The sequence below is a fragment of the Vicugna pacos genome, chromosome 19 (assembly GCF_048564905.1).
Source record: "Vicugna pacos chromosome 19, VicPac4, whole genome shotgun sequence".
Taxonomy (NCBI): domain Eukaryota; kingdom Metazoa; phylum Chordata; class Mammalia; order Artiodactyla; family Camelidae; genus Vicugna; species Vicugna pacos.
Window position 1 is genome coordinate 5,001,529 of NC_133005.1, and position 15,150 is coordinate 5,016,678.

A 15,150-nucleotide genomic window follows, 5' to 3' on the forward strand; every position below is an offset into this window, starting at 1 on the left:
TACAGATGCCTACACTTTGCATGGCTCTTCTGTTCAAACCACGTTTTCAGTGCCTAGGTTTCTCTCCCCCTGTTCTCTGTCTTCTAAAAGTATTCTCTCATCTCCACAATCCAGGAGCGGCTATTGCTTCTGGTTTCCTACGTTCTGACCGCAGGGGAGTAGGGCCAGGGTTATTCTGCTTTCCCCTGGGGCTGGGTTGAGGGGAGGAGGGCAGCCAGTGTGGAAGGTCCAGTCCTGCCCAGGGTGCTGGGTCACCCACCCTCTAGGGCGAGGAGACACAGAAGCCATGCAGAGAAAGTGTGTCCCTGTCCACGGTCCTGACTCAGTGCTGTAAGAGCGGTGGTGCCAGAGGGAAGGGGAAGACTGGGTTACCTCCAAGCTCTGTCTGCCTCCTAACAATGAGAAGTGACACTTTGATTGCTTCTAAACAGAGTCGGAGTTAATTAGCCTGTGACTGAGTCGATACATCAGCAAAGACTGGCTCAGCCACCAGCTGCGAACTGTCCTCAGCCTCTTGGAAAATCTACACTGGAAAACCACCCAAACAGGCAACTGCTCTCAGACGCCAGGACAGAGAGGGAAACCAATCATCCTGACAGCCGGTGCAGGGGATCTCACTCTCAAACAGACTCAGATTTGGGCTCAATGTTAAGAAATGGCACCCTAGGAAAGTGAAATGGATGTGAGTCAGGGTAAATGGGTGGCCACCTGTGGAACTTCCCCCTGAACAGCCCACAGGTGGGCTGCCAGTGAGACAAAGCAGCCTTTGCTAAAAGGAAATCAGTGCTCAAAGCGTTCTCGCCTTGGCATAGGGAGATTGACTGTGACTCTAAGTTGTCAGACTTCTCTGTATTCATGACCCCTTCACAATATGATTTGCCGCCCTGCCCATCAAGGGGAGGGTTCTATTTCCCTCCACTTGAGTCTGGGCTGGCCCCCTCTTTTGCTATGACCAACAGGATGAGGTGGGAAGCAGTGCTGAGTCAGTTCCAAGCATTGGTCTCAAGAAGCCCTTACACTTCTGCTCTCCCTCAGAACTCTGTTGCGTTACTGAAACAAACCCAAGTTAGCCTGCTGGTTGATGACAGACATAGCCCCTCCAGGTTCACTGCCACAGCCAACAACCATCAGACATGGGAGGCCATCCCAGACTGTCGCTCACCCACCACAGCTGCATGAGCGAGGCCACCTGAGATTAGCCAAGGATGGCCCAGATTGGCAGAACAACACAGCTGACCTGTATACCAATGAGTGGACTTAAATGGTTGTTATTTTAATTTACTGAGTTTTGGGGAAGTTTGTTACTTGGCTTTGCTTACTGATACACAGGGAGGAACTGTCAGTGTGTTTCTGAAAAGTAAAAAGTAAACATTCATTTTGTTTTGAACTGAAAGACTTGCCCACGAGAATACTTTGATTGCTAGGAATATTAAACTTTGTTTTCCTAAGTAAGATATGTGTGTGTGTCTGTGTTTCTGTGTGTGTGTGTGTACATGAGGCAATAATAATTACATCCTAGCTTCCAGTGATTGTATATCAGACTACCAAATAGTCCCTGGCTTCTGGGGAAGATGGACCCTTATGGAGAAAACCCTAGTTCTGGGGGCAGATGGGTGGGAAAGGGGCATCTGTAAGAGGACTGAGAGCTGATTTTGGGATGGGTCTGTTATCAGCACATTGCACTTTCCTGTTAAAATGACACCCCAGGATCCAATTCTGCCCCCAGTTTCACCGGAACAGGAGCTGGGCTGAACCCAAGACAGAACAGCTGTGACCCACATGCAAACAATAACCAGCTGGGGGATACAGTGGAAGAAACTAGGATGATAATCACAGCAAGCTCTTCTGTGTGCCAGGGACTGCTCTGAGCACTTTATGTATTAACTCCCTGAACCCCCACAGGAGTCCTGTGCAGCAGCACCATTTAGACTAGTCACACAAAAGATAAAATACTTGGGAAGAAACTCAACAAGCAAAAAAAAAAAAAGAGCTAAATACTAAATAAGACTTTGAAATTCTATGGAGGGACAAAGATGAAGATACGACCCAACAGAAAGACACACCAACAGATCATGTTCTTGGACAGAAAGACAGCATCACAAAGATGTCAATTTCCCCCAAGTTGACTTATAAATTTAACGTGATCCCAACAAATAGATTCAGGCAGGCAGGCACTGCCACACTGGGCAGTTCAACAGAGCGAATTTAATCCAGGGAACAAGTAAAGAAGAACCCAAAACTCACATGGGGTGTGGGAGGTCACCCAGAGAGTAGGGGGGAGATGGCCCAGGAGCCTGCGCTGCGGGAGGGTGGGCTGCCTGCTGGGGGTCTCCACCCCTCCCAAGGCTCTGACCCAATGCTGGTGTCTGCTTGCAGGAGCTGGTGAGGCCAGCCGGATACAGCTTGCCTTTTCCTAAACACTCATTTATATTACTTTTTTATTTTCCAGTCATCTTGACATCTTAATACAATACTGACATACTTTAAAAAAGTTACTGTATTTTGTATTATGAAAATTATATTCATTGTAGAACAATTAAAATCTAGACTGAAGAAAATACAACGTCTATATAATCTCCCATGAATAGAAAAACCACTGGTGCTATTTTGTGGATTCCTGCCAGTTATATATACATAAATGCAAAGTGTAAGAACAGGTTTAAGAGTGAAATTGGGATCATAAAATATGTCCACTTTTGTAACCCTGCTTAAAATGTATTTCTCATTGACCATTATATTATTAACATTTTCTTACATAATTATTATTCTACACCGTAAGTTTTTATCAGTTCTGTTAAATAGCCATTCTATAATTTATTTACTCTTTTTCTTAGACATATATGGAAGGCTATTTCTAGATTTCGAAGGGCAGAAATGAACATTTTATATTTATCTTTTATCTCTTTTTATTTCCTCAAGCAGAGTTTTTAAAATAGGAAATTTTGAGTGAAAAGAAATGAATGTTTGAAGATTCTCAGTCCAGAGTGCCATGTTATTGCTCTTTATAAGGCTTGTTAAATAATTTATATATTTGCCAGTAGTGCACAAGGACTCCACATTGAGCCCATCTGGGTCAAGATTTAGAGTCAAAAAGAAGTTTTGTCAACTTAGTGGGCAAAAACGGTACCTCATTGTTTTGAGTTGTATATTTTTTTCACTATCAGTTGACTATCTTTTTATACCTTTACTGCTCATTTGTATTCTTGCTTTAAAAATACCTTAGCAAAGCGCCAAGCCCCTGACGGTAATGTCTGTGCCTATTTTTTCTTTCATGATATCCCCCTTTTTTTAAAAAAAAAATTGACTTGTTAGAGCGCTTCCTATATTAAAACCTTAACCAAATTTTTGGTATCTATATGGCATATGTATGTTTACTCACAATGTTTTCTTTTGTATTTTGCATTTGAATGCAGAAAAATTTTCACTATATTACTTAAATCTATTATTTTTCACATATAGATATTTAAATACTGTATAAAACAATGTATTGATGTACAAATATTGCTTTTCTGCATTCACAGTTCATAGAACAAGTTTATTCAAACTATTCACAAATATCTTTGACATTTGTGTGTTTGTCCTCAGAAGATCACTGTTTATCTCTTGGGTCACAACAATTTTTCTGGTCTCACTGTAGAAGGTGCTGGTGCCAACTGCCAAATATTTCCAGCTGTCCACTGTCTGGGCTCATGATAATGCCCCCTTGTGGCTGGGTGGGGTCTGGTAAGCCATTTTAATCAGAGTTGTGAGTGGGAGTGATGGATACTGGTGCCACTTCTTGGCTCAGCCATTTACTGGTCAGTACCTGATATGTAGAGTTGTTTCTTTCCTTCTACACAGTGACTAAGAATGTTCCAGATGTCAGCCCTAATCCCCTAAGAGATTGTGACAAGCAGACCCCCTACTGACAATGAGGAATGAGCAGCTGATTGAGAAATAAATGTTTGTGCTTTGAAGCCTCTGAGCTTTTGGGGCTGTTTGTTATCACAGCATAATGTAGACTCTCCTGACCAATACAGTTCATCGTGTCCAGTTTCACTTAGTTTATGTCAGACACAGTATTGGAAAAAAAAAAAACTATTGGGGGAGGGTGTAGCTCAGTGGTTAGAGTGCATGCTTAGCCTTCACAAGGTCCTGGGCTCAATTCTCAGTACCTGCATTTAAATACACAAATACATAAACAAACAAACCTAATTACCTCTCCCCCAAATAAATTAACTAAATAAAATATTAAAACAAAACAAAACAAAATAAAAACACTCTGGGTAATCCCTGACAATTTTATTCCTAGCCGTAAGTAGCCATTTGTGCAATATTACAAGAGTTGCTGTTTTCTTTTCCCCCTAGATGTATATTACTTCTGACAACTTAACCACGTACTAAACTTTATTTTTTTAGAGTGAATGAAAACCTTTTAATTTGAAAAAAATGTTAAGCATCACAAAGAGTGAATAGTTATAATGAATCCCCACGTATCCCAGCTTTAACAATGACCAGACTGGCAGAAATTTTGAAAGGTTTTATGAGTAACATTTATTACACATTTTTTTGGGGGGGTAAATATTTCCCCTTGGCTTTTATATTTAGAAAATCCCTCTCTGGCACAATATCAGTGATTGAATTATATTTCCGTGTAGCTGTTTTATATTTTCATTCTTTGTTCACTTCTTTTCTGTACTTGGAGGTTTGGAGGTGGCAATAAAGTCACACGGTGCCTTGAACAAAGGCGATGGGTGAGTGGACCTCTCCAGCCTGCGGGGCTCACTTCCAGAGGAAGGCTGGCCACACTTCCAGGGAGGGGGGTTGGTCCCAAATTACGTCCCCTTCTAAAAACAGATGCTGGGACCAGGACTTGGGAGCAGATAGTCAACTTGGGGAGAGGCATCTCAGGAAGCACAAATGAGCGACCAGGGGAGGGGGTGTGGAAAGGGGAGGGAGAAGTACCAACTATACGTGAGCTGGTGAGCAGGTACCCCCTCCCCCAGCCCTCCCTGCCAGCCTCTTGAGACCCCCGTGGAGCTGCCCCCAGGACAGCGCTGGAGGTGCAGAGAGAGGCTGCCTGGTGGCGCGCCTGCGGGCCGCAGCTGGGCCAGGGCAGCGTCTGCCTTGCGCCCCCTTCGCGGAGTTCAGCAGGAGTCGGGGGTGGGGGCGTCAGATCCCCAGGAAAACCAAAGAGAAGATGATCTTGTAGCCTCTGATTAAATCCTTCACTTGAGCCTAGGTTTCAGGATACCTGTAATTGCCTCTAATTAAGACTTGTCTTGCGTTTATCCACCTTGGAGGTAAGACCCGCAAGCAATCGTGCCTCTTTCTAGCAGGATCCAAGCACCGTGATTAACCTTTCTGGTGTCCTAGGGGTTGTTGAAGGCTTACATCCACATCAATCCCTTAACCCGGCGGTTGTGTTTCTCACTGGGCATGATGGGTCACCACCGTCAAGAAAGCTTAACGGTGAGTGACAGTCACCTCAGTTTGACCGGGGTTGAGGAGTTCCTGGGAAACAGGCTTTCAGTGCTAAAACCAGGAAAGTCCTGCACAACCAGGGTGGTTGGCCACCCCAAACTAAGGCTGGCCAGCATTTATGAAGGATCACCAGAAACCCACCAGCTTTTCCTCGCATTTCTCTTTATCAGAAATGGAACAAGGGATTACAGCCACAACCACCGTTTCAGAGGCTGAACTTAGCCGCAGCCCCTGCTCAGTTGGGAACCTTCGTTTGGTTTCAGAGCATCAATCAGGGCTCATGGAGGCATCCTGAGAGCTGCCACTGTGTCAGACCTACTGCTGTGATTAAATTTCAGCAGGGGTCACCAGGGCTCTCCTCCCCCATCGTGATTAATCACTGTCTCCCTGGGCAGCCATCCACTCCCCTCCTCTCCTTCCTGGATAGTGGCTTTCAAGCCACGGTCTTGCAAGTGACCCCTAGAATGTCCCAGCTCAAGGATCTGGGATCTGTGCTCATGCCCTTTGCACACCACTCCCCTTCCCCGGAAATAAACAATCAATGCTCTGTTTCATCTGTGCCTCAGGATTTTCTGTCACCTTGTCTTTATTTCTAAGATGTTCCCTCCAGTAACAACCCCAAGGTGTGATTAATAAGAGGCTGGGGTGTAGTCATCAGAGCCAGCCAAGGACGTGCCAGGGTTCCCCGGGGTGCATTTCCTTAAGATGTAGAAGGAAGTTCATGAATCAACTGTCACTTTCAAGACCCTTTAGTGTTCCCTGAATTCGTCTTCTGGTTGTCAGAGCAATGTCAGACACCACTCCCACCCCGGCTGGGCTTCCTTCTGCATCAGTCTCTTTTGCAAGGGCTACATTCTTTTCTAATCAGCAAACACATCACGGTACTGGTCCTTTATTACCCAGAGTGGGATGACTCCAGGTTCAGATTAGGTCTTGTTCAAACTGCACTCTGGAGATTGTAATAAATGGTAGCCCCATAGTCATTAGACCTATGGCTTCTTGTGCACTGGGGCTTTCCCGATGTCAGCGCAGGCATCTCTTCATGTAAAGGACTTCCCCCAGGAGACTGCAGGCTGCCCTGCACACTCACTGCAGGGCTGGAAGTGCTGGGACAATTTACGCCCAAGGGAACCACCTCAACCAGTGACTTTTATCCCTTGCTGCTGGGTGGGATAACCTCAGTGTGTGTTCTGCACGGTTTCCCAGTTTCCTGATAGGATTAAGTCCCAGGTGCTCCTGGTGATAGCTGACTTGATCACACCTCCTTTATTGGCCCCTTTCTTCACTGTCACACCTCCCCACTCACCCCGGGTGTTCCCTTTACTTCCCAAATCAACTACTTGAACTCAGCCCTTGTTTCAGGGTTTGCTTCTGGGGGGTCCTGAACTAAGAAGGCAGTTACTGGATAGCTCATATTTTAGGGTTCTCTGACTGTCACCTACTCCCACATATAATGCTTTAACAGTAAATTCAACATGTAGACTATAAAGTTCAAGAACAAAAAATTGAGATAAACAGAGGGGAAAGCAGTTTCCTTCTTCTCTTCCTCCACGCCAGCTCCTTGCTGCCTCCTTTAAATATTTATTGAGCAAACTTAGGAGATGCAAACTCAACTCCCTAAAGAGCCAGGTAGGTGATGTTTATGTGAGAAGCAGATGTCAGACAATTGGGAATGGTGGGGTCTGTGGCAAACAGTATGTCCCCCCAAAGTTCTCTTAACCTTCTTTCCCTCTTCCTTTTTATCTTTACGATATTGGTCAAACAAAATCTATCTGCAAGATGCTAAAATTCAAAGACAAGCATAAGAACTGCCTTAGTGTAATAGGCAATTATCTGACTCCTTTGTTTAGGTGGAGATCACCTTTCAGGGGTTGATTTTCCTTTAGACTAGACCAGACAGTAACTGAAATAACTGGGGGGAAATCTTTGCTTATGTATAATACCCCATCATTCACACAATTCTGTAATATGTCCTAAAATGTCACCTTGAAACAAGGAAAGAATCATTCCCACAGCTTGGGGAAAAGTGAGATGAAAAGTTGTGTATTTTTCATCATACTCATTTCGCTTTCTAAAATATTTACATGCTGTCATCTGAGGATAAGTCATAACAATTTTTTTCTCTTAAGTTTTGGCAGACTTGGCATGCTTTGCAGAACAATCACACTTCAAAGAGGCTTTTTAGTTGTGGCAGGGGGCACTGCAGATGGAAGGGAGAGAACCACTCTGACTTGAGAGATGGGGGGGGCAGTTTAGGAGTTTGTGGAAAGTGACAGGAGCCCCGTGGGGCTGTGCTGTGTTGATTCTGCCTGCATTGTAAATTCCGACTGAAGCCAGATGCCATCTACTCTCTGACTCTCTTTTGGCTTTGTGTGTCAAAAACTGCTTCTCAGTGTAAATCCGTGTCTGATGGGGAAGGGGGACATCTGGCAAGTGTACCCCTGGGTACCTGCTGTCACCTGGTCCTAGGCTTGGTTGTGCACCCATCTTTCTCCAGCCAAGAAAAGGGAAAGAAAGAGAAGGATGGGGAAGCCAACGAGGGCCAGGATGGAGGTCAGGACTCAGGACCCCAACTCCCAAGTTCAATTCTCCACTTGTTGATGCTAATCCTTAAAAGAAAATCATTGCGACAGAAGAAGCAGACCTCCTTCCATGTAACACGGGCTCTCTGGTGCAGGTGGAGACGTGGACAGTCCAGCAGGAAAGCCGGGGACTCTGAATAAGGACTCCATTCACTTAGTGCCCTACGTGTTTCCTTCCACGCGGAGCCTGTGACAGCTGCAGGCGGAAGAGAAATCGTGGCTGGGAAGATACAAAGGCCTTGATGGGCCTGGCTGGGTTCCAGCAGAATGGTATTTGCAAAGACAGCTAAGGGCCAGGTTTGGCCTGTGGGCCAAGGTTGATTGGCCCTTGCTCTGAGGCCTTGTACTTTGTTTGACTTTACTGTTTACTATAGTTTTGGGCCCAGATGCTGTAGATTTTTGGTCCAGTGAGATGCTTTAGTCCATTAAGACTAGGAATGTGTGTAAGCAAGCAACAATGTGAGGCTTTGAAGTTAGATTTTTCACACTTGAATTTAATCTAATCCAATTAAGCTCATTTCATCAATTTTTTTCATGAATTTTACACTGCTAAGTTCAGAGGCTTAGACTGAATAGGAATACAAAAGAAGATGCAGGAACAAAAGCTAAGGAATGATTTTGGAGGCCATGGTTGAAGAGAGGGGAGAAATGGGGTAGCAGAAAACCTAGTCTGAAAAAATCCCTATGCTGTGAGGCACAAACTTAGTTCTGAGCCTCCTGAGCTTCCTGGTAGCCAAAGGGAAGAGCCCTAATGGGTTCACATCATAGGATCAGTTCCCTAGAAACAGGGACTCAGGTGCACCGGACGAATAGAGGGAGAGCTCTCAGGAGAAACCTGTGAATGAGGGAATGAAAAAGGACAGACAGGAGAAGAAAACCCAAACAGTGTGGTCTCAGGTAAGGTCCAGCCTTGGCCCGATTCCCTGGGGCCCTGGAGGATAAATGACACTGTCGAGTGGTCCTGCTGGGGGCAGGCAGGCTGGCCTTTCCTGCCCGGAATCTGTCAGTCATTGACTGTGCACTGCCCCCTGGGAGTGTGTGTGGGTATAACCTCTGGATGATAAGACTCCCAGCAGCCAGGGCAGTTCTCCAGGGAGGGGGCAACTGTGAGTCATTAGCAGCAAACACGCACAGCAGCTGGGGGCGGGGGGGCACCAGTGGCGTCCATTACAGTTATAGGTTTCTATAGGACTTGTAATCTTTCAGCCACTAAATTTCATATGCCAATGCCCTGTCTATTTATTGAACAGCTGGTCTGCCATGTGTTCAAGTCCTAGGCTATTCCTGAGGATACCTGGAGTGGAAAACAAGTGTTCTCTGTCCTCAGGAAACGTATAGGAAAGTAGCCCTTGCTATTATCAAAAAGACAAGCGATAGCAAGGGTTGGCGAGGATGTGGAGAAAAGGGAACCCTTGTGCACTGTTGTGGGGAATGAAAACTGGTGCAGCCACTATGGAAAACGCTATGGTGTTTCCTCAAAAAGTTAACAATAAAGCTAGAGAATGATCCAGCAATCCTACCTCTGGGCATTAAAAGGAAGAAAACAGAACACTAACTCGAAATGACATCTGCACCCCCACCCCCAACCCCATCCCATGTTCATTGCAGCATTGCTCACAATAGCCAAGATATGGAAATGATTTGCGTCCATTGACACATGAATGGATAAAGAAGTGTGGTGCATATACATATACACATGCACACACCTGTATATTATGGAATACTGTTTGGCCATAAAAGGAAGGAAATCCTTCCATCTGCAACAATGTGGACGGAACTTGAGAGTATTGTGCTAAGTAAAATAAGCCAGACAGAAAAACAAACGCCACATGATATCACTTACACGTGGGAGCTAAAAAACCAACCTCACAGAAACACAGAGTAGAATGGTGGTGACCAGGGGCCGACACGGAAAGGAACGGGGCGATGTTGGACACAGGGTGAAAACCTGCAGTTATAGAAGTAAGTTCTGGGGGCCTCATAGGCAGCCTGGCAACTATAGTTAACAAATAAAAAAACAGAACGTCTCAATGCTTGGCAGATTGTAACTCTTCCAAAAAATAAAGTAGCTTTCAGTTGTTCACTCTTAGTTTTTCAATATTTTTCCTTTCTAGGCTGCTGTTAAATATACAATGTTTCATACATATACCTATTTTAGGGTTATAAATGTCCAGGTAATGAATTTATGCATTTTCCATGCACAGACTGTAAATAACTTAAACATATATGTTGACAGATGTATTTTACAGTTTATCAGTAATAGTGCTGGTTTATATATCCAAATATGGCTACAGCTTGTTCATCTATTTGAAATTTGTCAAAATCCAGGAAGCAAAGTTAAAAAAAATTTTTTTTAAATGGATTTCCCCAAATCCATGTTCTAAACCTCATACACTTGTCTCCCCCTCCCTTAGGACCTGAGTGCTCTTACTCTACACACCATTGCTGAAATCTCTGGGATGTGACTCCCAAGCAAACTGAGAGCAGGAGAGAGCGTCACGTTAACCCGACGGCAAATCCAAACCTGACAAAAGACTCAGACAAAATGACTAAGTGCCCCGGATAGGGGGCGAGGTGGCACCAACGGCGAGTAATTCAGAACCTTGCAAGGACATGCAAACACATGGCAGTCTGGTGATTCACATCCCCAGCCTTGCAGCTGAGGCCCAGGAATGGAGCAGGGACAAACTGTCCCACCGTTCCCGTCTGAATTCTTGACTCACAGAATCCACAAATCTACTGAAACACTATGCCTTATGCCTCAGAGTTTTAGGGCAGTTGGTTAAGGGTCCACAATGACCCAGACGAACACCGATCATTTGCGGGCACCTCCCAGGTGCTTATGCATCTCACAGCGACCCGAGGAGAAACACACGGTTATCACCATTTTACAGACAAGAACACTGAGGCGCAGTGAGGTCAGGTCACTAGGGATAAACTCAGACACTGAGCAGAGGGTTTGGGGCTTGAACCCAGGGAGACTCTGACCCTGGAGCCTGGCTGTGTCTTGTCTGGAGTGGACCCTGCCCCGAGATCGCAGAGGCCACCTCCTTCCGCTCGCCACCGGCCGCTGACCCGTGCAGTGACCCGGCGGCTCCCTTTGAGGCGCGGCCTTGGTTCCGTCTCCTTGGCGCTGTCCATTCCTGGCTAATCTCAGGGATGGGCAGCCACGAGCATGCGTGGCTTAGACTCCTGCCCTGGGAGCACCTGAACTTACAGCTTCCACTGCTGCGCCCTGAATCCACCCAGTTCGGAGATCCCACTGCTGGGGCCGCTCCTAGCCACGCCTGCGCGGGGTGGGGGTGCTCGTGCAGACCCCCTGTGGGACCCTCCTTTCTCCCCTCCTTCGCAGGACCACATCGCCTTCTGAAGGGCCCCTGCCTCACTGCACCCCTCAAAGACCCCTCCCCTATATCCTTCACAGGTGCCCCCCTCAGTAAGTCTGCATTGGGAACCCTGTTTTGGGGGTCCATTTCTCGCAGGACCTGAGCTAACGCATAGGGTAACAGCCCCACCTCCGTCCCTGCCCTGCCCCTCGCTCCACTGGTCACCTCCTCTCTGGATGCCTCCCACCCCTGGCGCTGCCCCTGGGGCCTGGTGGCGGCAGGTATGACCTTACCTTGTTCACGCCGTCAGCCATCGCCTGAAGCGTGAGCTCCCGGGGCCCATCCACCGTCTTCCCATTGTCGGTAGGGCCCCAGCTGGCGCTGTAGATGTCGATCAGCTGAGGCATGTGGCTGATGGAGGAGGCCTCGATGATGTCCGTCATAAAAGGCTGGTCCAACATCCTGATACCTGTGGGCATCCCAGGGCAGGGAAAGCACTGGGTGTGGGTCCCAAGTTCACAGGAGACGAGGTGGGGAAGGGGGCTCTGGTCCTGGTTGTGGTTGGAGGGTCTGCCATCTCGGAGCCCGGGATTCGCAGGGCCATCCTGAGTCTAGCCTCATGCTGTGTAGGTTACAACTTCAGAGGATCAGGAAGGATGCACAGACCACCCACACCTTTCCTTGTGTGATTATTGGAAGAAAATTTTATTCCCCTAGGAAAGGTTATTAGAATTACTAATAGGGAGATGTTCCTTGATAAGCTTTCTAAGTGGAAGCTTGGCCTCCAGGTACTGGGAGGTTGACTGGGGCCAAGATTCAGAGGAGAAATAAAGCTTCAGTGCTTGACAGGTCAGGGAGGTGATTGATACTAGATATTTGAGGTGAAATTCCAGAGTGCAGAGAGCAGACAGCAGGGGCAGAGGGAGGGGCAGGAAAGAGGGACTCTCGCATCGTAGCTGAGAAGGAGCTTTGTGGGGAGGACAGAAATGTTGAGGGGGTAATTCTAAAATATATTAGTAATGGGGTGCAGGATACCTCCCTCTTCTTTCTCTCCTATGTTACCTTTGTAAAGTTTGTTCTGCTCTGTGGTGCCTCGTAGGAGTGACTTCTTGCTGGGAACTTGACAAGGAGCAGAGCCCTTTTCTCTGTGTGATGGTGTATACAGGGACCCAGGAAGAGGGGGCACTCTGCCCCTTCCTGTGGGCACCCACAGTTCACATCACCCTCTGGCTGTTGATAAAGAGCCTTTCCAGGGTTAATTCAGCAGCAGCCAATGGGAAGGGCATTGTCCCTCCATCACTGCCCTCGAAACATCACTGTTTGGGGCCAGGATTGTTCTCTGCTTGACACACTGTTTCGTGGCAACGAGCTCTTAGTGTCTGTGAAGCTGACCTGTCTTTCCTTCCATGGGAATTTTGAAACAAAAGACTAGGGTGGATGTAATCAAAGCCTGGCTTCTGACACTTTTTACTTGGTCCCAGTGGTCAAAGGACACTCTTACATGAGCACCACCCTCTAATGTAGTAGGCACGTCGCTATAAAGAAGGAAGATGAGCTTCTCGCAGGGCTTGCAAAATTGACATGAAATTGTCTTTTCTCTTAAGGTTCTCTTTCCTCCTCAGTGTCTCATAGCCCATCCCCTGTGCTTGCATTGCAATTTCCCCCAGGGCCTACCCTCCTCCTGACCAACCTATTTGTTAGGAAGGCATTTCTCTGGAATTCTTTGCAGGTCCAGCTCTCTGGGTCCTCAGTTAGCACTGACTGTCAGCCTTCCATTACAATTGTTCATTCGTGTGTTTCATTCAGCACCAGGCAGCAAGGTCTTTGTGTGCTGAGCACGTGCCTATTTTGTGTATTTCTGTGTCCTTGGGCATCCGCATAGCACTCGGAATTTATCTTAAGCGTGATAAATATTTGATAAATAAGTGCATGGTATTATTAACTTATTTAGCTGATTTTCTTCTTAACTGAAGTTAGATCCAGACTTTCCATCCTCTGCGCATAAGCCAGGTCACTGTTTTTGCCAACAAGCATCTAATTGTTAGTTAGTATCCTTTCTCCTGGAACACCTTGCAGAATAAGCATAGTCTTTGGGTCGAACTTTCTGGAAGCTAAATTGTATGGTTCATTTTATAAAGGATAAGAAATCTAAAACTCTATGTTTTGCTTTTGGCCCACCTGTATTTTTTGTATTGAAAAGAATCTATTCAACAAAGGTGGCCAACAGCTTACAGATAAACAAGATAACACAGCTTCTTCTTGTTCTTGCAAACTGTGTCCACTTGTGGGCGGAGAAACATCACAGAGAGGCTGGTACTCACTCGCCTGCAAGGAGAAAACTCGGGTGGTCTTGAATGCATCCAGTGCCCGGACGACCAGCACCGAACAGCCTGCCTCAACCAGAAAGTGAGAGAAGTTCAACTCCGGCCAGAGCGAGCCCGGACTGTCCCAGGTGCCAAACAATGGTGACGCTGGACTTTGTTCTGCAGCTGGCACGTGGTGCTTCCAGCTGCGCCCTTTGCTCTCTCCCCTGCAGCCCTTGTCCCTCTGCCTGCTTCCCTCTTCATCCCTTCCCTGGCTCCCTCTGTGCTGCCCAGAGCATCGGAGCTGGTGTGAATTAATCTTCTGACTGTTTTAGCATCAGGGGAGGCAGGGGTGACTATAGACTGGGAGCAAGACTCTGATTGATATTCAGGGGCCAGGCGCCCGACTCTTTCAGTCTCGTTAAGCTCAGGAGGAATGAGGCATGCATTAATCGAATGTGATACAGTATTAATTTTTGCAAGCAATTGTACCATGCGCAGCCAAGACCGAGACTCAGGGTGACCCAAGGGTTTTTAGCGAGAGACTCTTCTCTGTCCCTGGATGCTCTAAGAGCTACAGGGAAGAGAGAGAGAGGGAGAGACAGACAGAGAGAGAGAGAGAGAGAGCGAGCAGATGCAGGCAAGAGAGTGAGAGTGCGAGGCAGAGGGAGAGAGGGAAGCCCAGGGAGCCAGAACTCAGTGACTTCGCTTTTGCAAAACGCTCCATTGGCTAATGCGATTTGATGGCGAGGGAAGAGCGCACACCAGGCATTTCTATTGCCTGCCTTCCCCGGCCTGAGCACTGAATTCGTGACCCTTTTAGAGTTGGGGGCTCCCTGGGCTCTGGGGGTGCCCTGCCCAGGGATTTAAGCTAAGTCCTCTGCCTTTCCTGCTGTTACAAAAGGTGAGCTTGTACGAGACACCAGGAAACGCTCCATCTGCCCCCACACCCCAGTGTCCCAGTGGCCACCTTCTGTGCTCACGAATATTCCTTGACAGGCTGAGGAGCAAATTCACGCTGGTCTAGGTCTTAAGGATCTGAAAACATGTTAATCATTGTGCTAACAGGAGATTTTTTTTATTGCTTTATTTAAAAGTCAGATAAAATCTACTTAAATTCATTGAACTATTGTGAGTTTTATTGGCAACTATGTGGGAGCAATTCATTGCTGGTCAAGAAATGTCAGGGTGCATTGATAACAGTCAATAGTGTGGTGCTCGTAGGCCTGGAGCAGCCTCGGGTGTTCATGCAAAGGGATCCCCTCCCTGTCTTCATGGCTGGGCCCTGGGGCAGCTCCTGCTGGTGGACATTCCCACGGTGTCTTGCTGGGGATGGAAGGGGGTGATGAGAACGCCCAGGTCTTCTTGGAATGAATTTGATTGGGATAAAGTACAAAGGGGAGATGGTGCTGGTGGAAGAGGAGATACTTCTGCGTCCTGGTGGAAATTCCATCAGCTTTGAGTCCTTATGCCCTG

At 47.0% G+C, this 15,150-nt stretch overlaps 1 protein-coding gene across 2 annotated transcripts in view; it reads right to left on the bottom strand.

The window, feature by feature from the left end:
* Window positions 1–15,150, bottom strand: part of PCSK2 (proprotein convertase subtilisin/kexin type 2) — a 218,266-nt gene that overhangs the window by 23,291 nt on the left and 179,825 nt on the right. For both annotated transcript variants that reach the window (XM_072943770.1, XM_072943769.1), the window contains one exon: window positions 11,665–11,840. In XM_072943770.1, the coding sequence (XP_072799871.1) occupies window positions 11,665–11,840 (176 nt within the window). The remainder of the gene's footprint in view (window positions 1–11,664; window positions 11,841–15,150) is intronic.